General features: G+C 46.9%; 1 protein-coding gene across 6 annotated transcripts; it reads left to right on the top strand.

The window, feature by feature from the left end:
• The first annotated feature begins 199 nt into the window (after positions 1–199).
• Positions 200–20,937, top strand: ADAMTS13 (ADAM metallopeptidase with thrombospondin type 1 motif 13). Of its 6 annotated transcripts, none has more exons than XM_018074289.3 (29): positions 200–293; positions 620–686; positions 1,497–1,780; positions 1,967–2,108; positions 2,488–2,624; positions 3,340–3,423; positions 3,509–3,633; positions 4,382–4,528; positions 4,865–4,999; positions 5,497–5,647; positions 6,281–6,385; positions 6,850–7,001; positions 7,110–7,173; positions 7,691–7,817; positions 8,178–8,326; positions 9,575–9,695; positions 10,474–10,554; positions 10,791–10,972; positions 11,400–11,535; positions 13,127–13,256; positions 13,842–14,031; positions 14,736–14,858; positions 15,162–15,286; positions 16,645–16,849; positions 17,334–17,631; positions 18,106–18,252; positions 18,703–18,879; positions 19,226–19,410; positions 19,672–20,937. In XM_018074289.3, exons 1-29 carry the CDS (start codon positions 228–230, stop codon positions 19,852–19,854), a joined length of 4,218 nt encoding a protein of 1,405 aa, XP_017929778.1. In that variant the 5' UTR covers positions 200–227; the 3' UTR covers positions 19,855–20,937. The 6 variants fall into 6 exon arrangements, with proteins under 6 accessions (XP_017929778.1, XP_029816337.1, XP_017929776.1 ...); XM_029960477.1 differs by having other exon boundaries at positions 2,485–2,624; positions 14,739–14,858; XM_018074287.3 differs by having other exon boundaries at positions 2,485–2,624; positions 14,736–14,853; positions 15,157–15,286.
• The last annotated feature ends 727 nt before the right edge of the window (positions 20,938–21,664 follow it).

Raw genomic sequence — 21,664 nt, 5'->3', positions numbered from 1 at the left:
CTGGCGCGCACCCTTGGGAAGCCGCGGGCATTGCGCAAGGGCGGGGCGGGCTCCAGCTGCCGGATCGGGGCCCCGGCCCGCCGCGCCGCCCGCGCTGAGGCCCCGCTCGAGCGCTGTTTGTTTGCTCCAAGCCCTGTTTGCTCTCCCCTTCCGCTCCACGTGATGCTCCGGGCCAAAAATCGCCCTCCTCGTCCCTGGGCCGGCGCGGACAGCGCGGCTGCTCCAGGATGATGGTGGGCTGGGCGGTGCGGGCGCTGGTGATGCTCCCGCTGGGGCTGTGCTGGCCCCGAGAGGTGAGTCTGAACCTCCGGAACACGCGGCTTTCCAGGAAGGCTTTCGCGTTTCTAAGAAAAAATAATAACGGAGGAGAGGCGACGCGACGTTGTTTCTAAGCCAAAATCCGCCCGGCCTCGCTAATCACGGAGATAAAGCTGTTTCCCCCGGGTGGCTGCTGTGCAGCCCGTGCTCAGCGCGGAGCAAAGCCATGAGAACTTGGCGCTGGGACTTGTTGAGCTGTTGGCTGGAGTTCCTTCCAGGTCAGGTTCAGTGAGCGATAGTCTTGTATCCATTTGTTTTTCTTAAAAAAACCGTAAAGCTATTCTTCTTCTTCTTCTTGCAGAAATTCCTCAGTGCTCTGGATGCAGAAGCTGTTTTCTCCTATTTTGGAACTAGCTCGGTTGCTGATGGTATGCAGGGCTCCGTCCTTCTTCATTTTAGAACACATCTGTCAGTTCATTTCTAATCCTTTTGATATCTGATAACTCTAAGAACGCTTAGTAACAACCCCTGATCTGACAAGCATTGGGTGTTTCTGAGTTCCATTGCTCAGAGACAATCGGTGCCTCAGTGTGAAAGTGGTTGAAGAACTAGGTCAGCATTTAAAATCTGCTGAAGGAGATATGTTAAATCTCTTTCCACATTTCTGCTGTGGTCCTCATCCTCTGTATTGGTGTTTTTCTATGAGATGAACAGATCCAGGTCTGCTGAGTGGGAAGCTATAGATTAAGGATAACTTTAAATGTATTTGGTAATTATTTTTTAAAAATAAATGTATGGAGAGATAAGTATTCCAGGTCTGGATTGATGATAGTTAAGAATAAAAATGTGTTCTGATGTCTCAAATCCCTAAAGGAAGGGTATGGTCTGTGTGTGAGTTCACCTAGAGCTCATCCTTTCTGGGTTATGATAATTCCCACTCATTAATACTTAACATCTGTGGAAGTAAAACTGCCCCAGTCTTTGTTAAATGAACTGTTCTCTTTATTGAGAGAGCAAAAGCACCTATAAATCAGGAGCCAGTTTCTGTTGTCAGTTCCCAATCAGATTATCCTCAGTTTGGAATACATGAAAGCACAGAAATTCCTTGACCCCAGAAGGCCACAGCTGTCATTTGGAGAGCATTTTTCCTAGGGAGACAGACCATTACACTGAGTTTCTGTGTATCATCATTTCTCATAACTGTTCCCCTTGTTCTGGTCTTGTTTAATTTCTTTCAGTACCCGAGTTTGTTGTGGCTGAGCCAACTTGCCCTTGCAAGGAAGAGCAGGTTGGGCTGATGCCCTGTCGGATCCAGCACTGCTCCATCGAGGCCTGGGGAGAGCTCTTTGCCTTTGAATTTCTAGAGGACCACACCCTCCTTTCCCCATCCTTTGTGAGCAATCAAGTGGTGAACTCTTCCTTTAGCTTCCTGAAGAGATTCCCAGGGAACTGCTTTGCAGGAGGACACCCACTGCAGCCTCCTGGGGCCACGAGTAGAGTCACTTACTGTGAAGGGCAGTTGGTGAGTATGTACTGAACTGCTACATGAGCTGTTACAGCCCCTGTGGCTTTGCAGCTTCATGCACCAAACTTGTGAACCATCCACTTAATAAATCTGAGCTTGACAAAGGGAGGATATGGCCCACAGTTCTCCACTGATACCAGATATCTTTGGGATAACTCAGAGATGGAATTTTATCTGCTTTAGCAAGGAGTTGTCATTGTGGATGAGGAAAAGATTCACATCAGGCCAGTCAGAAGCAAAGATGTGGCCCTGCTGAAGGACCTTGGCTTCTCCAGACCCCACATTCTCTTCAGAAGTGCTGCAGCAGAGGCAAAGACAGCAAGAGGTAATGGACATGGAGGGGAAGCCCTGCTTGGAAAAACTGTCTGCTGGTAGTGGGGCTGCTTGCATAAGCTCAGGGGAAAAAGTGATATTTAGAAAAATATGAGTAGGCTTGAAAACATTTCTCACCTCACTAACCCCAAACTTTTCTCACCTCACAGTTACTACCCACAGGTGTAACTGGTGTGTTTTCATGCGGGTAGTTGTTATTTTGGTAGCACAGGTGTGTTATTAAGGATGCTGGCAGGTGAAAGAAACCACCAGAAGTGGGAAACCTGAGAGAAGTGGACTTCCAGCTGTGTTATTCTATCCTTGGGGAAAAGGGAGTAAACCTGTGGAAGCTTTTATGTTGCATTTTGAACTCCCTTTGTGCTGTCCAGCAGGGCGGGGTCCTCCTCGCCTGCAGAAGAGGGCTGAGGGAGCTGTGAAACATCTGGAGCTGATGGTCGTGGCAGGTCCAGATGTTTTCTTGTACCACAGAGAGGACACAGAGCGATACATTCTTGCCAACCTGAACATTGTGAGTAGCCCTCTGTTTGGAATGCTGTCCCTGTGTGGGACCTCCCAGGCTGTGTCACAGGCAGGACCTTTCAGGGGGGTTGTGGTTACCTGCCCCTGGTACAGAGCACTGCTCATGTGCAGGACATTCCTCTCTGCTTCCCTTGGCAAACTTCCCTTGCACAGGAAGCTGCATGAATAAAAGAGGATGTTAAAAGTTTTTGAGTTATAACCATAAAACCTATACAGAAAATGTAGCTCTTATTCATTACAAATATTTTTGTAAAACAGATAAAGAGTTTTATCACCCAAGCCTTGATTAAGTCCCTGCTGCTTTCAGTGGGATTGAACTAAATCCACTGAACAAATCTTACATTTTAATCTCAATGATTCGTTTCTGTTACAGAGTTTTTCTAAATGACTCCCTGTACTATTATTAAGAATTTGTTTGTGCATTTTCTCTGTGTGTGTACAGCAAAAAAATTCTTTAGCATTCACTCTCCTACCCTATGAAACTGTTTTTCTTGCAGATCCTTCTTTCTGCCTCAGCAATATCTGACAAGTCTAACAACAGTTCTCATCTCTTGACAGATTTATTTACATTTGTAGCACATATGCTGATGTTGTTCTTCCCAGTGATTTTGTAGTTACCTCTGTAGTGGGTGCTGCTCTGCTCTTGGGAACAGTGGGAGTCACTGAGGTGCCTTCTGTACTGAACCCTTTCCATCTCTTACCAGGGAGCAGAGCTGCTCAGAGACGCCTCACTGGGGGCTCATTTCAGGGTTCATCTTATGCAAATGCTGGTTTTGAGAGAGCCAGAGGTAAGCAGGGAGGACTGTAATAAGGTGTTGTCCAAGGGGTTTCTCAAAGCTGTTTGGAATGTGCAGACTTGTGCCTCCCCTCCAGGCAGAGCTGAACATCACCACGAACATCACCTCCTCGCTGATCAGCGTCTGCGAGTGGAGCAAGAAGGTGAACCCCCAGAACGACTCTGACCCCCAGCATGCTGACATTGTCCTCTACATCACCAGGTCCTGGAGCAACCCTGCCCTGGGAGGGACTGGGAACAGGGTTGGGAACAGGGCTGCTGGTGTTCAGTGTTTACCACAGTGATGGTGGCTTGCACTGAGTCTTGGGCAGTGGGTTGATTCTGCTGTTTGGGGCTGATTCTCCTGCCCTTTGTGTAATGCAGTTAGTCAGAGATGCTGTTCCTCCAGTTTCTGAAGGAAGTGGGATATTCCCTCAGGCTGGAGCAGACATTGTGTGCTCCCAGAGCAGCACAGCCAAACCCACTGCAGCTTTTTGTGGGCAGAAGAGTTGAACAGTAACTGGAAGTGAAAACCCACTGGTGTTTTCTATGCAAGATTCCTGGTGCTATTCCTGCTCAGACATTTTGTCTGACTGGCAGGCTCCTTGCTCTAAATTGCTTTGGTTTGTCAAATTTGTCAAATGCAACCTTTTCTTGAGTGCAGTGAGTTTTGTTTCGTGCTCTTTCTTCAAAGAGATGAGGATACTGCTCTGTCTTTTTCAAATAGGATTATGTCATTTTACTCTGTTCTGCTCCTCTGAGGACATTTGGATTTTTAAATGTAGAATCATCGTAAATTTTGAGCAGTGGGACCCTACTGCTACAGTCTTGCTCCATGTGTCAAAAGAAATGTTAGACTGGCAGAGTTAGACCAGGAAAGCTCAAAGAAATTCAGCTGAATGTCTGTGCCTGACTTTATTAGCTGTGGTGGTTCCTTGCTCTTTCCTCTATGTCTGCCTCCCTTACTTTAGGTTTGACCTGGAGTTACCTGATGGGAACAAGGAGCTACGTGGAGTGACCCAGTTAGGGGGAGTCTGCTCCTCATTCTGGAGCTGTGTGATTACCCAGGACACTGGCTTTGACCTTGGAGTCACCATAGCCCATGAGATTGGCCACAGGTCAGTAGGAAAGCCCCAGAGCTGCCCAGTAGGTTTTACTCAAGTAAAAATGTTCTCCATTTTAAGGGATTCTGAAGAAGGAAAAGGATCTCTTGACATAACGGGGAGTTTCCTATGGATAATTCTACACTTTTGGAAAGAGTTCCTTGCATTTCTTGCATTCCTGCATGTTCTGTGACAACTTTGAAGCTGCAAAGAGGAGAGAAAACCTTTGTGACAACAGTGGAAAAAAGGGCTGCAGAGGGAGCTCAGTGCTCGCATAGAGAAGAGAGGTTCTGAGGGAACCCAGCCTCTGGGTTTCTTCTGCTCAGGGCACTGTGCTGCTTTCTGTTACAGCCTTGGAATCCCCCACGATGGAGAGGGGAATCAGTGCAGCAGTAGTGGTTACATCATGGGTTCAGCAGGAAACCACAACAGCATCGACCTCACATGGTCACCGTGCAGTCGGGAGCAGTTCCTGGCCCTTGTCAGGTAAGGGAATGGACAAGTTCTGCTGTTCCCTCTGCTGGGAGCTTAGGAGAGGAAATGTCAAAGAATAAAAAAAAAAAAGAGGAACAGTGAAAATCTTGGGGTTTGTTTTTTTCTGAGGTTAAACCCAGTTTTTGCTTCATGTAGCTGGAAATGACTTCGGTTAGTGCCTGACATGCCTGGGCTGTGTTGGATTTCTCAGACACTGGCTCAACCTGGACATTTTATTTACAACATCAGAGCATCTATGTTCAGACAAGCACTGCAGGCTGTGTTCTGGCTGGGTGCAGAACAGGAATGGGATATAACTTCAGCAGCAGGGAACTGTGAGCATCTCCAGGCAGCTGCTGCAGCTAAATCCATCACAGCCCACAGCGAGCATGTGTTGTCTGGGAAAACAACAGCCAACTCCCAGAATGAAACTCAGCACAAGTTTGCAAACATGTCATTGTCCTCACTGCCCACAGCTGGGAAAGTGATATTCCTTATGTTTCTATCAGTACAGGCCAAACAAGCTGCTTGAATGACCTGCCGGACATGGACGGCAGCATCCCTGGATGGAAGCCTGGCTTGTACTACGGAGCAGATGAGCAATGTAAAATAGCCTTTGGGAGTGTTGCCACAGCTTGCACCTTTGCTGACAGCAATGTTGTAGGTAGAAAGTTTGTCTGTCTTGCTAAGGGCAGCAGGGAAATGTCCTGGAGCCAAAGTTCAGGAAAAGGGGGCTGGTGACCTTTTTATTCTAAAGGGATGGGGAGGTGTTTTTCTACCACAGATTTTTTGGCAAAGAACAAACCTTCAGAGGCTTTAAAAATGCTTCCCTTCTCTCCATCCTCCACATAAATCTCCTTTAAGGTTTGCACAGTGGGGTGCTGTTGCACACAACTGGCCTGGCAGTGCAGGGTACACCCACTTAGGGTCCTGCCTTGGGGAGCTCTTGTTCACTGGATTCCTTCAGCTTCCCTGCCATGGCTCAAGTACCCTTGTCTGACAAACACAGCGTGGCTAATAGCTGCCATCTGGACATGTTTTGTTAATGAGGAAGCACTAAGGTGGGTGGAACTTTAATTGCTTCACTTGATCATCTTCCAGCATTACAGCTGGAAGTGAGGGTCTTTTGACTTGGCCACAACTTTGCCCAATAGCAGAAGAAATGATTGAACTTGCATTGTTGGTACTGTGGGAAAACCAAACACCTGGGACATGGCACCATTTAAACTTTTGGGCCTACTGTGTTGATGACTGAACAACTCTCTGAACTCCCTGAATTTCTTGTCACACCAGGACACGTGTAAAGTTCTCTCGTGCCATGTACAACCAGCAGACAAATCCAGCTGTACTCGGCTTCTGGTTCCCCTCTTGGACGGTACTGAGTGTGGGATCAATAAGGTGAGGAGGCTGCTGATCTGACAGAAGTGGGTGTGGGTGCTTTGGAGCTCAGATAGCAAGACATTGTCAGGGGCTGGAAGGTAAATGGCACTCTGTGCCCCTTGGTCAGGGAGCTGAGGCCAGATGTTCCAGTCATAAACTGGTACCATTATATCCTGATGTTGGTGTTTCCACCTTGTCTGTATCTCTGGAGTTGCTTTGCAGTTCTGTACCCTGATGTCTGAGCTCTCCTCTAAGACTTTACTTGAAATTACCTATCTGTTCTTTGTTTTAACCTCAAACTCAGTTAGACCCTAATTAGGAATGGGACTCTTCAGCCTCTTGTGAGAAGGTGCCTCATTTATCCTGAGATTCTCTGTTACTTGCCTGCAAAATGACGGCGACTTGTGCCACCCTTGTAGATCCCAGCCCCGCTGGGTTCACTGTGGTGCTGCTGCCAGTTTTGTGTGTGTTCTTGGTCCTAGTGGTGCTCCAAGGGCCAGTGCAGCTCTCTGGAAGAACTGAACCCCATGGCTGTGGTCCATGGGCAGTGGTCAGCCTGGAGCCCCTTCTCCTCCTGCTCCCGCAGCTGCGGCGGCGGAGTCGTGGTGAGGCAGCGGTTCTGCAACAACCCCAGGTGAGAGGGGGACACCTGGCTCTTTGCAGGGCCTTGGAGGGGCTGAGCCTTGCTCTCTGGCTGCCACAAACCTGAGGCTCTGCTGAGGAGTTCTCCTGTCATTCCCAGGCCTGCTTTTGGGGGGCAGGAATGCCGCGGTGCCAGCATCCAAGCGGAGATGTGCAACACACAGGTAACGGAGCTCATCACATCACCTGAGCTTTTGTCTTAACACTTTGAGAACTGGTTTTTGACTGGACACAGCAGCTGACTGCTCTGGGAAGGAGGACTAAAGATCTGATGTGCAACCTCCATCTCTTTGACAACAGGAGAGGTGTTTGTGCCACTGAAGGCAGTGGTATTATTTAATAGCATTGCTCACGTTTAATGAAGCATTTTCTCTATGCCCCCATAGCAGGACAGGTGTTGAGAAAATAGTGACTCACTTAATGATAGTTTTCTTCAGAGGGACTTTCTTGCATTGTTCCTGTTTTCCTTGCCTATTTATTTTGTACAAATAGCAAAGATATCAGCTTTCAAACACAATTCTCTGCATACCCTCTAACTTCCCTTTAAAGTGGTTTTCTTTATGTGCAGTTGTTTTGATGTTTTACTTATGTTCTGCCTTTAGCTAGTTGATAAAATGCTGGTTGAGATTCTGTGCTCAGTCACTTCCTTTCCTTACCCACACAATTCTTTTTGGGATTCAGGCCTGTCTGATGACCCAGCAGGACTTTATGGCTGAACAATGTGCAGCAACAAATTTAAAGCCACTGTATCTTACTGTAGAAACACCGTCCTTTTATACCTGGACTTCTGCTGTTGGCTTTGCCAAAGGTAAGGAAAGTGTGAAACCTCAGTTTATTTGTGCAGGGAGCACTCAGAGACATGTCTGTACTTTGAAGTTAAAAGAATGTTTCACTGAGTTTTTTAGTTTTCACATGAAACCTGGGGACTCTTTGATAGAATCCCAGAATGGTTTGGGTTGGAAGGGACCTTAAAGATCATCTCATTCCAGCCCTTGCTGTGGGCAGGGACACCTTCCACCTAGACAAGGTTCTTCCAAACCCCATCCAACCTGGCCTTGGAGACTTCCAGGGATGGGAGTCCACAACCTCTCTGGGTTTCTTCCCATTTCTTGAGGGTCAGCCACATGCCTTTCTGAAAGAGTAACTCCTTTGTGCCCGTCTGTTCCAGGGGACCTGCTCTGCAAGCACATGTGCAGGGCCATTGAGAAGGAGTTCATGGTGAGCCGTGAGGACAGTTTCATAGATGGAACCAGGTGTGAGCAGGAGGACTCTGAGCACCACGGGCCTTTCCACCTCTGTATAATGGGAAGCTGCAGAGTAAGTGACTGGGGAATCCAGGTGAACCTCTGACAGGTAACCTGCACCAAAAGAGTCAGTTTGCTTGGAGCAGGGATAAAAACACAGTGTCCCAAACAACAGAGCAAGCTCTTCTCAAAAGAGAGTTTAGTTCTTGTTTCTTGATGTTGGATGGAGTCCAACAAATCTACTGTTCTGTCTGTGCATCCAATGCCAATGCCCTCTAGATAAGACATTCTGCTAATTATGCATTAAGCACACATCCCTAATCCAAGAAGCAAGTGGTTTATGTGTTAGTGGAAGACACATCATTAGCTGCTCAGTTTGCCTGGTGTAATTAGCCCCATAAAATGCTGACTCTGTTGGAGCCAACAGATTGATTGTTGCAGTATCACTAATGAAAACTGAAGTATAACTTTTTTTTTCTGGATTGGACCTCAGAAAGACATTCTTTGCAGATGAACTTGAATGTAACTCCCCCGCGCCGTCTGCATTTTAGTAACTGCTCAGTGCTGACCCGGGTGGATGTTTGCTGTTGTTTCTTTACATTCCCAGAATACTCTTTTTAAAATTTTATGTTTTTCTCATTATCCTTGCGTTCACCATGTCCTGTGATGTGTTTCCCCCAATGAACAGCAGAGGGTGTAGGCATAACCTGTTCTGATTTTGGCTGTTTTATTGGCGACAGTGATAAATATGCATGTTGTGGCAGCTTCCAAAGCCTGGGATCAGTGCCTCTAGCATAAATTCAGCAGTTGCACATGTTTTGCTGCTAAGCCTGCTGAGATCCTCCTGTAGCTTTGTGTAAATTAGTCTTGTTCGTGGGAATGAGGATAGAATCTCTCCTCTGAGTTCCATGGGATTGAAGGCCAGGCTGAAGGATGTGAGCTAGATTTGGCTTTGGGGCTTGGGGAGCTAAAGATTCCTTTAGAACCTGTCATTCATGTTTACAGTTCCCCTGGGCTTTTGTTTTTTCCTCCCCACCTCCAGAAAGAGTTCTTAGAAGAGAAGGAGTGCGGGGCCCTTGTTTTAGGTCACAGGAGAAATCTTTTTGGGCTGCTTGTTACGGGAAAGAAAATGTCACTCAGTTAATGAGACCTGATTTTTCACAGTGCTGTCCAGTGGTAGATGTAGGTACAAATGCATGTTTGTCTCTGTTGTCTTCTTAAATTCCAATTCCAAATGGAAAGGGCAGTTTCAGGAACTCAGGAATTCATTCACTTGTTTTCTCAGAATAGGCAGGTCTGACAGACTCTCCCTTCTGCTCAGGCATTCGGGTGTGACGGCCAGATGGACTCTGAGAAGACAATGGATTCCTGCAAGGTCTGTGGGGGTGATAACTCCACTTGCACCCAAGTGAGTGGATCTTACATGGAAGGAAAAGCTAAAGGTGTGTAGTCCTCCCCCTCGGGCTCAACACTGTGGTGCTGTTTGTGTGCTGCATATTTGTATGCACAGTCAGTGGTCACAACCCTCTGTATGTGACTTCTTCCTTCTGCTTCTGCTTGATTTTATTTTAGGAAGGGTATGGAGATGGACTTTGGGTGGTCCAGCAGAGAAGGCAGGGAGGTAGCTGGTGTGTAGGCAGAGTGCCTTTTTTTGTTGTAGTTCTTCTCTGGATGTGAATCAGAAATGTACTTCTTTGGAATTATTGGGAGCTGGAGGCCATATCAGGTCACAGAACCATAAATATCCTGAGTTGGGAGGGATCCACAAGGATCATCAAAGTCCAAGTCCTGGCCCTGCAAAGGACAGCCCCAAGAATCCCACCACGTGCCTGAGAGCATTGTCCATGCTTCCTGAGGTGTTAAACATCTATTTGGGAACTGATCTGGATCTTGCAGTCTCACACAGTGATATTAGCTGAGAAGATGAACAAAAGAGAGGTGAGAGCAGGACACAGAATTCAGTTCAGTTTTGTTTGCTGTATCACCATCCCCGTGTTCAAGCCACGCACTGAAGTCACTGTGAATTCAGCCTGCTGTTGTATCCTTATTTATTTTATATTAGATGCATAACCCCTTCAACTTTGTTGCTGCCTGTAAGGCTTGTCCTCCCATGGACACATGCCAGTAGGGGGAAGAGGGGTTGATCTGTAATTCCCAGCCTTCCTAACAGAAGTCTAGTGATGGAAGGTGACCATATCTTCTTTTTTTCCATCCTTCCAGAGTACGTGACATTTCTGTCCCTGCCTTACAACACCACCTCTGTCCATGTCACCAACCAGAGACCTCTCTTCACACACCTGGGTGAGCTGAGGGAGAAGGAGAGATGGGAATACAGGGCTAGAACAAATAAGGAAATGGAGTTTGGGAGGAAAATCCTTGATGCTGCACTTTTTGGGATGCTCTCCAGTGGGAACTTGTAGAAGCCATGCTCCTTGGGATGCCCAGCTTAGGTCAAACTGGTTTCTAACAAACAGGCAGCCTGTAGCTCCTGGCACCAGGGCATCCTCTTAACATCACTGCTGCTCTTGCTTCTCTAGCTGTGAAGGTTAAAGGAGAGTATGTGGTTGCTGGAAAAGGAAAAATCTCACAGAATGTCACCTACCCGTCAGTTCTGGAGGACAACCAGATCAAATACAAAGTGTTTCTCACCAAGGACAACCTGCCAAGCCTGGAGGAAATCCATGTGGATGGGCCAACACGAGAAGAAATTGAAATACAGGTAAATTAAAGTAGCAGAGTTGGAAGGGGGCCAGTCAGAACTGGCCAGGTCTGTGTAGCTCTGCTGCAGTGCAGCATCCAGGTGTACAAACAGGCTTTGTGTCCAAGGCCAGGGGAGACAGTGTTCACTGAAGATTGCTCTTCTTGGGAATGGTTGAGGGTTGGCTGCCAAACAGGCTTTCTGCAGGTTTGGGGTGTGGTTGTGTGGGGAAAAGCACACAGATTTAAACCTTGTGCTTGGCTTAATCTTTTTCAGTGCTCTGTGTCCAGAATTCACAGGGTGAGTGCTCTGACTGGCAAGAACTGAGTCATTGCATTGAGGCTTAGGATTGGATGGAAAAAAGAAGAGGGACTGGCTTCTCTTACATCCATCCTAAGAAACAAATCCCAGTTGGCTTGTGCACTGACCACAGGTTTTCCTTCCCCAGGTCTATAGAAGGTACACAAAAGAATATGGCAATGCCACCAACCCAGACATCACCTTCAGCTACTTTGTCCCCAGAGAGAATCTGACATATCTGTGGGTTCCTCAGCAGGGACCATGTTCAGTGACCTGTGGGGAAGGTGAGACAGCAGGACTCAACCTTTACTTTTTATGGAGATCTGGGCAGACTTTTAGTTTGGTCTGAACTGCATTTAAAAGGAAATTGCTGACGGTGAGCTGCAGTTGCAAGTGTTAAACTGAATCAAAGGAATAAGTGGCACAGCTCTTGAATTCAATTAGCTTAATCATCAAAATGATACTGAAAATGTTTGATCATGAAGAGGATTTTTAAATATGTTTTAACTGAACTTTTGGTTTTAAGACTAAATAATTTTCTCAGATTTTTCAAAGTTAGTGAAGACTAATTTGAAGTTGGCTAAACATCAGAAGTCTGAGACCAAAGTGGTATCTAGTGTTTAACTAAAGCCTCAGAGCTAATTATGAAACTTCCTTCTTAGAATTCTATTCCTGTGCCATGGCTAATCCTTTCTGTCTCCCTGAAGAAATCATAATGCAGATTGTAACAGCTCACTCTGATACAGGGTCTGACATCTTGTTTACCAGATAATTCAGATGACACTGACAGTCCTCTCAAGACTTCTATGACAAGGATTTAGAAAATGCATTAATGAATATTTATGGAAGTCAATCTATACAACTAGTTATGTCTGGAGAGCTTTTCTCCAGCAAATTCCCCAGGTGAACTGATTGCTGAAACCCTGAAGTAAAGAACTCCAAATGCTCTAGGGCTTCCCAGCTAATGCAGCCAAAACAGGAAAAAAAATGAGAAAGTTGGGACTTAAAATAACAGAAAGTTGAGAATCTGAGCTGAAATTACATCTTGAGAGCTGAAAGTGGTGCTCAGGCCCTCCTTAGCAGTAGACATTATTTGAAAACAAGGAGGGTAGAGAAAAGATAACATTGCTGATTGATTCTTGACATTTGCTGCTCAGGGTCATGCTGTTTGAGATTCAGGAATGCCTGGCTCTCCTTCTGGGTAGCTCATTCACTGAAAGGAGACTCCTTACAGCTTTGCTTGGAACTTTTTTGAGTTTGACTTTTCATCTGCTCTACTTGTCAGTTTGTTATTGTTGAAAAACTTGCTTATGGCTGTAGTTTATGAATATTTCATTCCTTGCATGCTACAGGCACTGCAAGTCTGCACTTTCTCTCCCAGTACCTCCAGTCTAGTTCTGGCTGTTGATGATCACTTTGAGGAGGCTGGCATGGTGCTGCCTGAGCACAAAGGCTGTGTGATGGTATTGCATGCTTAGCTCTGCAGAATGTCATTTAAAAACAGCTGTCTGCTAGAGCTTATATTCAGCAACCTGTCCCTCATCAGTCAGACATCAAGATCATTAGAAGTAATTTGGATCAAATTATGATTGATATCCTTGGTCTTGCAAATGACCAATTCAGAGCAATCATTTTGGCAGTGGATTATCCATCAAACTTCTCATCTTCTGGGGTGCTCACCTTTGGAAAATCACTTTAAACTCTTGAGGAAAAGTCAGAAAAGAGGGGTTTCTGTATTTATAGGAAATCTGTATTCCCAGTTACACCATTTTCCTACACAGATGATTGAGTAAAGTAAAATTACTGCTTCTTCCTAATAGAGGTGAACTGTTCACTTTGTTAATAATCTCCATTGCTTTTCCTTTTGTATCCCAGGGACACGACCAGTGGTTCATGTCTGCTTTGATCAGACAAAGAATGAAATCACAGAGGATCAGTGGTGTCTGGAGCTCCCACAGCCCCTTCCAGAGCACAAGCCCTGTGCCATGGAGCAGTGCCTGTACAGGTTGGTATTCCTGGGAGTTCAGTTGAATTCCTGCTTCCCTTTCCTCTGTGGTCTCATTTACATTGTGAGAGGTAAAAAAATAGAGAAGAATGAATTAGTTTCCTCCTAATTATAATGGCAGAGCAGATCCCAGACCATGTTCTGTCTTTCCTGGTCCCATGAGGTAATTGAGATGTCAGCTGAAGGAATGGGAATAAATGAAAATACTTTGAGGGCATGGCCAGAGGAAGATGTCTCTCACATCCCTTCCAAGATTGTGCCAACAAAGAGGAGGAGAGCCTTTGTTAATTATTCTGGACAGAGGACCAAGAGCCAAGCCTGCCCAGACACTGACTTCATAGACATTTTAGTGTTTAATAAAAAGTGATTACACTGTGAACTGTAGCTCTTTAGCTTACATGCTTTTAGTCCTTGGAAGTTGTCAGTGCAAGGACTGAAACTGTCCTCTCAATCACATCCAAACAAGGCTTTTGAAACAGAAAAGCTGCTGAATACTCTGCATGACCCATTTCTGTAATCAATGGCCTCAATAAACCTCCGTGATCCAGATGGGAAACAGAGTGATACAATTTACTTCCCATTTAGGTGGAAGATGTCTCAGATAGATGAATGCTCTGCTGTCTGTGGAACTGGAGTTGCCCAGCAGAATGTGACCTGTGTTCAGTTCCGTGATGGACTGGAGGCTGTGGTGGATGACAGCCTGTGCCCAGCAGAGGAAAAGCCCCTCTCCCTTGTGCCCTGTGTGGTCAATGTCTGCCCTTTAGGATGGGACAAAGTGAGTTTACTGGCTTGGCTTTTTTCAGGAATCTCACTGGGAGCTTTGCACTTGTGATCCACAGGAGGCCAGTTAAGAACCACCACCTTACTGCTGGAGCTGAGGAGGGTGGTTTGCACCAAGGATGTCTGCCCAGTTAAAGGTTCATGCTGTCACTTTAGACAGCTCTGTCCCTCTTAAATTATGCTGCTGATTCATCAGTTCATAGTGGTGGTTTGCTTAGAGCAGGTGTTGACTGTTCCTTCATTTCTCCTCACAAAACCAAAACCAGAAATAACCCCTGGTCCACTGTGAAGTACCTCAGTGGGAAACAGTGGGGTTCTGATATGGTAGGGAGGATTGCTGGCAGGGAAGGGGGATTCTCAGCATGGGATCACTGCTCCAAATCTCTATTGGGGAGCCACTGCCAGGTTTACTTTTAGAGATGGGGAAGATACTGCTTTAGGCGTGTCCAGTCTCAGGTCTCTCTCTGTCTCTCTCTCTTTAGGCAATTAGGAGGGATCTTGACTTTTGGATGTTCTTAGCTGTCTCTGATAGTTCTATATTTTATAACAATAGAGAAAGTGCTTAAATGTGCCTCTTTCTTCAGTGACAGCAAGTGTGTTGTAGGCTTGCTCTGGAGGTATCCCCCAGCTTCATTAGATCAGGACTGATGTGGAAAGCAGGTGCCAGTGTCAGCCTGAGTCTTTCTGCTCTGTTCTGAGGAGGAAGATGCACACATGCTTCAGCCTCTGGAGTCACTTGGGCATATCCCACTGGAAAATCGGACTGTGTATGTCTGGAGCCCTGTAGTTGGAGAATGTTCTGTCTCCTGTGGTAGAGGTGAGACCTTTCAGTGCTGCAGGAAATGCTACCTGGCTGTAAGTGTGAGCTCAGTGCCTGGGAACCTCGGGGGCCTGGTCTTTTTCCCTCTACAGTTCCAAGCGTAGCTGTAGTCACAATCTTTTTGGAAGAGACAAGGGGGCCTGGATCAGGCAGAGGGTAATTTAGAGAGTGGCCTGGGTGCTCATGTGCTTCAGAGTTGGGGGGATGAGTGCAGTAAGTGTGCCATGGCTCGGGCAGAGTTTGCTTGTTTTGTACACACAGACACTGCTTGGCCTGCAGTAAGGTTGCTTCCTTTCCTAGGTAACACTCAGCTGCAGTATGTTTGTGTGGCTTTTGACACCAAAGAAGAGACCCAAGAAGAAAACTGTCACCCAGTGCCAAAGCCAGAGAGCAGGATGGAAGTCTGTGATCTCAGTCCCTGCCCACCAAGGTAAAGCAGTTATCAGGAGACAGTGAGCCAGCAAGAGGTCTTTCCATCCTCTCTCTGTCTCCAGAGACATGATAAAGTGAGAGTCAGGCTACTCTGAGGATGTTGTCTTCCTCTCCCCTTCTCTGAGAGCACAGCCAGCTGCAAAAACTGTAGCAGTGCTCCATACTCAGCAAACTGAGAGTCTTTCCTGGGCTGGTGTGTTCTCAGGCAGAACTAAGTGAAGCCTTTGCAGTTTGAGTCCAGAATAAAACTGAAAACCTCTTGATCCCTTATTACCCTGGGGAGGTAGGAACAAATCCATAATTGCAAAAGGTGGTGACACATTTGCCAGCTCTACAGTTTCCACATAGCACCAAGGAAAGGAGGTAGAATTAAATACAGTCAGAATCTGGAACTGCTGTTCTGAAAACTGTTGGAAATTCATTGCACTTTCCTTAGGCTTTGTGGTGTTGCAGACTGCACTCCCTGGGTGACTGCTGATCTTAAATGTGAGCCAGTGTGTGTGTGTGCATTAAAAGAATTCCAATTGTACTTCCATAGACTGGAAGTACACTTAAAAATTAGTTAAAATTGGATTTAAGGTTGGATTTAAAATCCAGTGAAGACAGGTTGACAGCTGGAGGTACTCTCTGATGGCTGCATTATTCCAGGTGGCATTACCCCATGGGCCCTGTGCAGGAGGTGTGATGCACAAAGTCCTCTGCTGTGCAAGGGACTCTAGGGAGAAGACAGGAGAGATTGTGGCAGGCACCCAGGGTGGTGGTTTGCCTCACCCAGAGGAGCAGGAACCACGTAATTTGGAGCTGTGGCCTCCAAGGTCAAAGTGGGCCACAAGAGCAAGCACTGGGGAGGAGGGGCTGTCCATGAATTTGTATGGTGTGATCTGGGATATGGCTCAGGGTTGATATATGGGCCAGAGCTTGCCCTGCCCTGTTTACTGTAGGACTGCAAAGCTACAGGCATCTGAAGTTTTCTTACAGGATGCCACTCCCAGGACCTCTGGGTCTGATCCTGATCTGACTGTTCAGTGGTGTGTGTTTTGGAGGGAGATAAGATTGTTTCTGCAGTTAAACCTGTGTGTGTCACCCTGGGGAGGACTGTGATGGATCAGAGTAAGACTCAGGCTGTATTTGGAATCTGGCACAATGCAGCTGCCCTCTGTTTGTGTCCAACTCCAAACCTCCTCTGGGCTGCCCAGCCTTGTTCCAAAGGCTGCCTTCCAAGTACTGTAAACAGCAAAGAGTGAGAGGCAGAGGGTGAAGAAGGACAAAGCATGAGGGAGTTGCAGTGCATTTTCTGCAGTGAGAGAGGGTGAGGATTCACCACTAACTTACTCTTTCTCCTCCATGCCCTGTCAGGTGGAAGGTGACCCCAGCTGGGCCCTGCTCCTCCAGCTGTGGGCTCGGCTTAGCTGTGCAGCTGGTCACCTGTGTGCAGATCCACCAAGGCAAGGAGGTTTTGCAGGAGGAGCATTTGTGCCCTGTGGCAGAGAAGCCCCCCACCAGTGTCCCCTGTGTCATCAGAACGTGCTCTTACGAGTGGAGCTTCAGCGAGTGGTCAGAGGTACCTGCCCCCATTCAGATGCAACAGTTTAACAGCCATTCACTGCCCTGAAGCATGCAGGGGAGAATCACAACTTCTGCCTCATGTATTTGCTTCCCACAGAAATGCTGAACTGTTTCTAGGGATGTTTTCCATCCTTTCCACTGCCCTATGTTTAGCAGCCGTAGGTTTGCTTCCCACCTTTCTCAGCTAAGGTTTTGGCTGCAGTTTAAAAATGGCTCTTGGCATGCTTTCTTCTGGAATGCAGATATTTTTGGATTTTTTAGGAAGTGGTTCTGCAATTTAAATATATAATTTGGAAGATCTCCTGGAAGGTGGGGCCTCTTCTAAGCTGATGGAACAAGAGCACTGAAAGGGCGAGTGGGAGAACAGCGGCAGTGAACAAAACATCAGCCCTCCCCCCAGATCGTGCCTGTCAATGCATTTATTTCTAAATACCAACTGGGGCACAGGGATAAAGGACTTTTGGTTTCTTCCTCTGCAGTGTTCAACCTCCTGTGGGAATGGCATTCAGACACGGCGGGATTTCTGCCTCCACTCGCAGACCCGCAGGCACGTGGACGCCGTTTTCTGCCGCCGCTTCCCCAAGGCCATCGTGGTGCGTGGCTGCTCCTCGGGGCCCTGTCCTGAGCAGGTGGGGACCAGGTCCCCTGGGGCAGAGCTGCAACCAGTGACACCAGCCACACACCTGACAACAGCTGCAGCTGGCAGGGAGGAGAGATACAAAAGCCTGGATCTGCCTCTGTCTGCTGTGCCTCAGGAGCAGGCAGAGACCGGCGGAGGTGAGGAGGATGCTGCCAAAAGGTGATTCTTGTGTACAGCTGGGGTGTGGTGATCCTGCTGCCATACAGGGACCAGGAGCGTGGGAGGGAATACTTCTAGTGAGGAGGGAAAATAAGCTGTTCCAGAATGCCCATGTTATCTCAAGCTAGGAACTCACTTCCCTGTGCTTTCCAAAACTCTTTTGATTTGGGAGCCCTTGGCACAGCAGCTCAAGAGTTCAAGAAGCGTTTGGACAACACTCTCAGGCACATGGTGTGATTCCTGGTGTGGCCAGGAGTTGGACTCAATGATCCTTGTGTGTCCCTTCCCACTCAGGATATTCCATATAATAGAATACTGTGATTCTGTGACTCTTCCCGTGCTTTGCCCAGGTGTGCATTTACCTGTTCACTGTGCCATGAAGGGAATGGGGATTGTTTTTCAGCAGCTGTGGTTCCTTCTGGATGTGTTTCTCACCTGTCTCTGCTCTCCAGGTGTCTGTGGAAACCTGTTTCTCAATGCCACTGGGATCATCAACATGACGGGTGTGGAGAGCAGTGACTGCACCGTGGCCATTGGGAGGCCCCTCAGGGAGGAGATCACACTCAGGATCCTGGAGAGCTCCCTCAACTGCAGTGCAGGTACTGCCTGGGGCTGCTGGGAACCAGCCTGGCCCTTTGGGAAAGCTGCACCTCCTTTGGTGCCCTGAAAGGTTCTGGCTGCCTTGGAGCTTGTATAATCTCTGTTTTACTGAGGTTTTTCTGTCCCACCAAGGTGTTGCCAGGTGGAGCAAAATGAAGATGATACTTGTCCTCCCCTCACACAATGGTTTCTTACCTGTTTTATTGATAGATATGAGATGAGATGAGTTTATGGGGTTAAAGAAGCTGCTTGTTTTGGCCTGTTATACTCTAATATACCCTCTTGCTGGAATCAGTACAGTTAGATTAGTTAACTGCACTGTTCTCATGACAGATTTTGATAAGATGGGGACAAGATGCAGAAATTACTTGATTCCAGACCCATATGAGATAAACTGTGCATTTTTCTTGAAGTAAAAGTGTTTCTTGTCCCTGTGCTCCTCGTTCCAGGTGAGGTAGTGCTGTTTTCTGGGCGGATGATGTGGCGGACAGGCTGCAGGAAGCTCCCTTTGTCCCTGATAAATTCCAGAACGAACACACTGATTGTGAAACAGCGTGTTGTGCTGCCAGGAAACGGGGTCATTCTTCAGTACAGCAGCAGAACTGCAAGGAAAAAATATTACCAAGGTACCTCATTGAAAGCTCTGCTATTGCTTTAGATTAAGGCACCCATGACAAGGTGTTCCAGAGTTCCACGGATGATGGTTGCCTATGGAAATCTGTGGAAACCTTGCTTCATTTTTAGCAGCTAATAAGCCCCTTCTTGAGGAGTGTTGGAATTAGTATTAATTGTGGACTATTCCCTTACTTTAAGGGCAAGCCCTCCACAGGTGTTTGCTGATGCTTGGAGGTTCCCAGATGAAAATCCTTAGAGAAACTGTTCTGCCTGTGTTTAATTTAAATGTTTTCTTCCTTGGAGATGCTGGATGCTTCTCTAAATCATATTCTCTTCTGCTCCCTTTGCCCCTGTCAGACTGTGACAAGCAGCTGTTTGGTCCCCAAGGGGAAATAGTGAATCCTGTGCAGTTGCCTGAGCAAAGGCAAGGAGTCGTGTGTCGGACCTTCATCGACGTGGCTCCCCAGCACCGCATAGCCCTCCGTGCCCTGTACACTGCCCTGGGCACCGAGGGCAACCACACCCACTTCAGTTACATCCTGGTGAGTCAGGGATGGTTTGGATGGGAACACACCCATCTCCTCCTTAGAGATTTCCATCCAGTTCAACCACAAATCAGTGTCAGACTCTGATCTCTGTTATGTAAACACTGATGTGAGAACTACTGAGATCTACTGTACTGCTTCTAACCTTTGTAGGGCAGCTTTTCCCTGAGTGACCAATTTGCAAGTCTCCAGTATATTTTTTGAGGCGCTTCCTTTGCAGGCTGCTGAGGTAAAATGGTTTGGTCTTTCTCCATGCAGGTCCGTGATGTGAGCACCATGAAGACGATGGTGTTCCGTGGGAAACAGCAATTCCTCTGGCAGTCAACAGGAAGCCAAGCTGAAATCGAATTCCATGAAAATGTTAAGGATCACCTGACCAATTTCTGGGCTGAATATCACGCTATTGAGCCCAAAGAAAAGGAACCAGGGCCACTGCACTGAGAAAAGCTGTGGCCCAGTTAGTCACTGCTGCCTGTTCAGTGCTCGAGGGCACGAGTCATTTAATCTTCTTGCAACTGCTTCCCCACCTATTGAGTAAGAACAATATCTCCTGACTCCTTTGGGATCTCAGTTAATATTGATAAAGGTTATGCAAAAGACATGTAACCACCAAATATTTAGCAAATATTCCTCATATGGATTTTCTGTCTGTTTTGGTTGGATTTAATGCAGATGGTGACTTGGACACTGAAGTCTCAGGGTCTTGCTTCTGTAATATGCTGTGACCTCTTAGGAGAGTCATTTGATTTCTCAGTGTCCCAGAACAAACCTCTGTACCCCACCAATAGCTGCAGTTATGGTTTAGCCATTAAATTCACTCTCTTGCAGTGTAAACACCCCTCAAAACTGAGGCCCAGTGAAATTCTGCAGTGTTACAAAGAAGGCAAAGCTGTGTTTGAGGATGAACTGCCAGCACAAGGAGACTTGTGTGCAGGGTAGTGCCACACGAGGACAGGTTGCTCAAAGCTTGAATGTTTTCAGGAGTTGGCTGAACTGTGAGGCACTGCTGACCTGGGCAAGCCCTGGTGACAGCTGGATTTATGTGGGAGGACTAAATGACATCCTGAGGTCCCTCCCCAGCCACCCATTCTGTGGTTCAACTATTATAAACCTGACAGTGATACCACTGCTTCTTTTCTGGGAGAAAATAAAAAGAATTCCGTCTCTTAATGCCAGGTTTGATGCCAAGACTTACTCAAATAAGAACATTAACTGTGCTGTTAATCTGTATCTTCATTTCATAGGACCTGTGGTTGAGACTGCATGGGCAAGCTGTAGCAGGGAGAGGGATTTTAGAGCAGTGGCAAATATTCGCTCGAGTTTCATTTAAATGTATTTTTTAGGTTATTTTTTTTTTTTTAATATCTTGAACACTGGACGGTGCTCTGGTCCAAATCTGTCATCCTCCTCAAAATCACAATATACTGCTTTAGGGGTGTTTTCTGCACCTGGAGCCTGGCTGGACACATCTGCACTTGCTCTTAATGCTGGATGCAATAAATGGTTCTGCCTGGGCAGTTTTAACCCTGCTTCTGCTTTCTCTCAGTTGGATTCTCTGACATCCTTTCACAACCACAAATATTCGTCTTAATTAATAGTTGTTTTTTTGCTGGTTAAACGTGGAGTGCTTTTGCTTGCCAGCCTCTAGATTTACGTCCCATTCCTGGAAGAGCTAGAAAGTAGATTCCTGAAGCGAGATCCTCGAGGAGCTGGATATATCAGCTATCCCACTGCAGTGCGTGGGTGATGCAGGCACTGGGCCTTCATTTCCTGTCTGACAGGAGATGGTAATGAAAAGACATCCTCTTCTTAATCCTTTTTTTGTAACCTTCTAGCAGATGGGATCTGTCTTCCCACTCTGCTCTGGATCCCAAGTCTCACTGCTATTTATTGTTCCAGATCAACTGTGCAGAGTTGGGCTCTGGTTACTGACCGTGTGCTCCATGTTCATCTGCAGAAAACGCAGCTGTTGTCTCTATAATTTAAGAGAATTCAGGGTGTTTCCCTGTACCATTTGTTTGGATTACCAACAGGTTGCCAACTGGGACACCCCTGACTTGCAAAGCCCTACTTCTGCTCCCATTTTCTAGGGGAAAAACACTGATTCCATTCCGATAAGGGGAGCTGTACCTCTTATCTCTAGGGCGGAATTTTGTAACAGTGTTAAATTCACCTTAATGCAAGGATTCACGTGTCCCTTTCTGGGTGAGCAAACACTGCCTGCAGGGATAACAACACCCAGCTGTTTGCC

Source organism: Manacus vitellinus, unplaced genomic scaffold (assembly GCF_001715985.3).
Source record: "Manacus vitellinus isolate BGI_N305 unplaced genomic scaffold, ASM171598v3 scaffold_27_pilon, whole genome shotgun sequence".
Classification (NCBI taxonomy): Eukaryota; Metazoa; Chordata; class Aves; order Passeriformes; family Pipridae; genus Manacus; species Manacus vitellinus.
The sequence above is the reverse complement of the archived record's forward strand: the minus strand, read 5'-3'. Positions and strand labels throughout refer to the sequence as shown.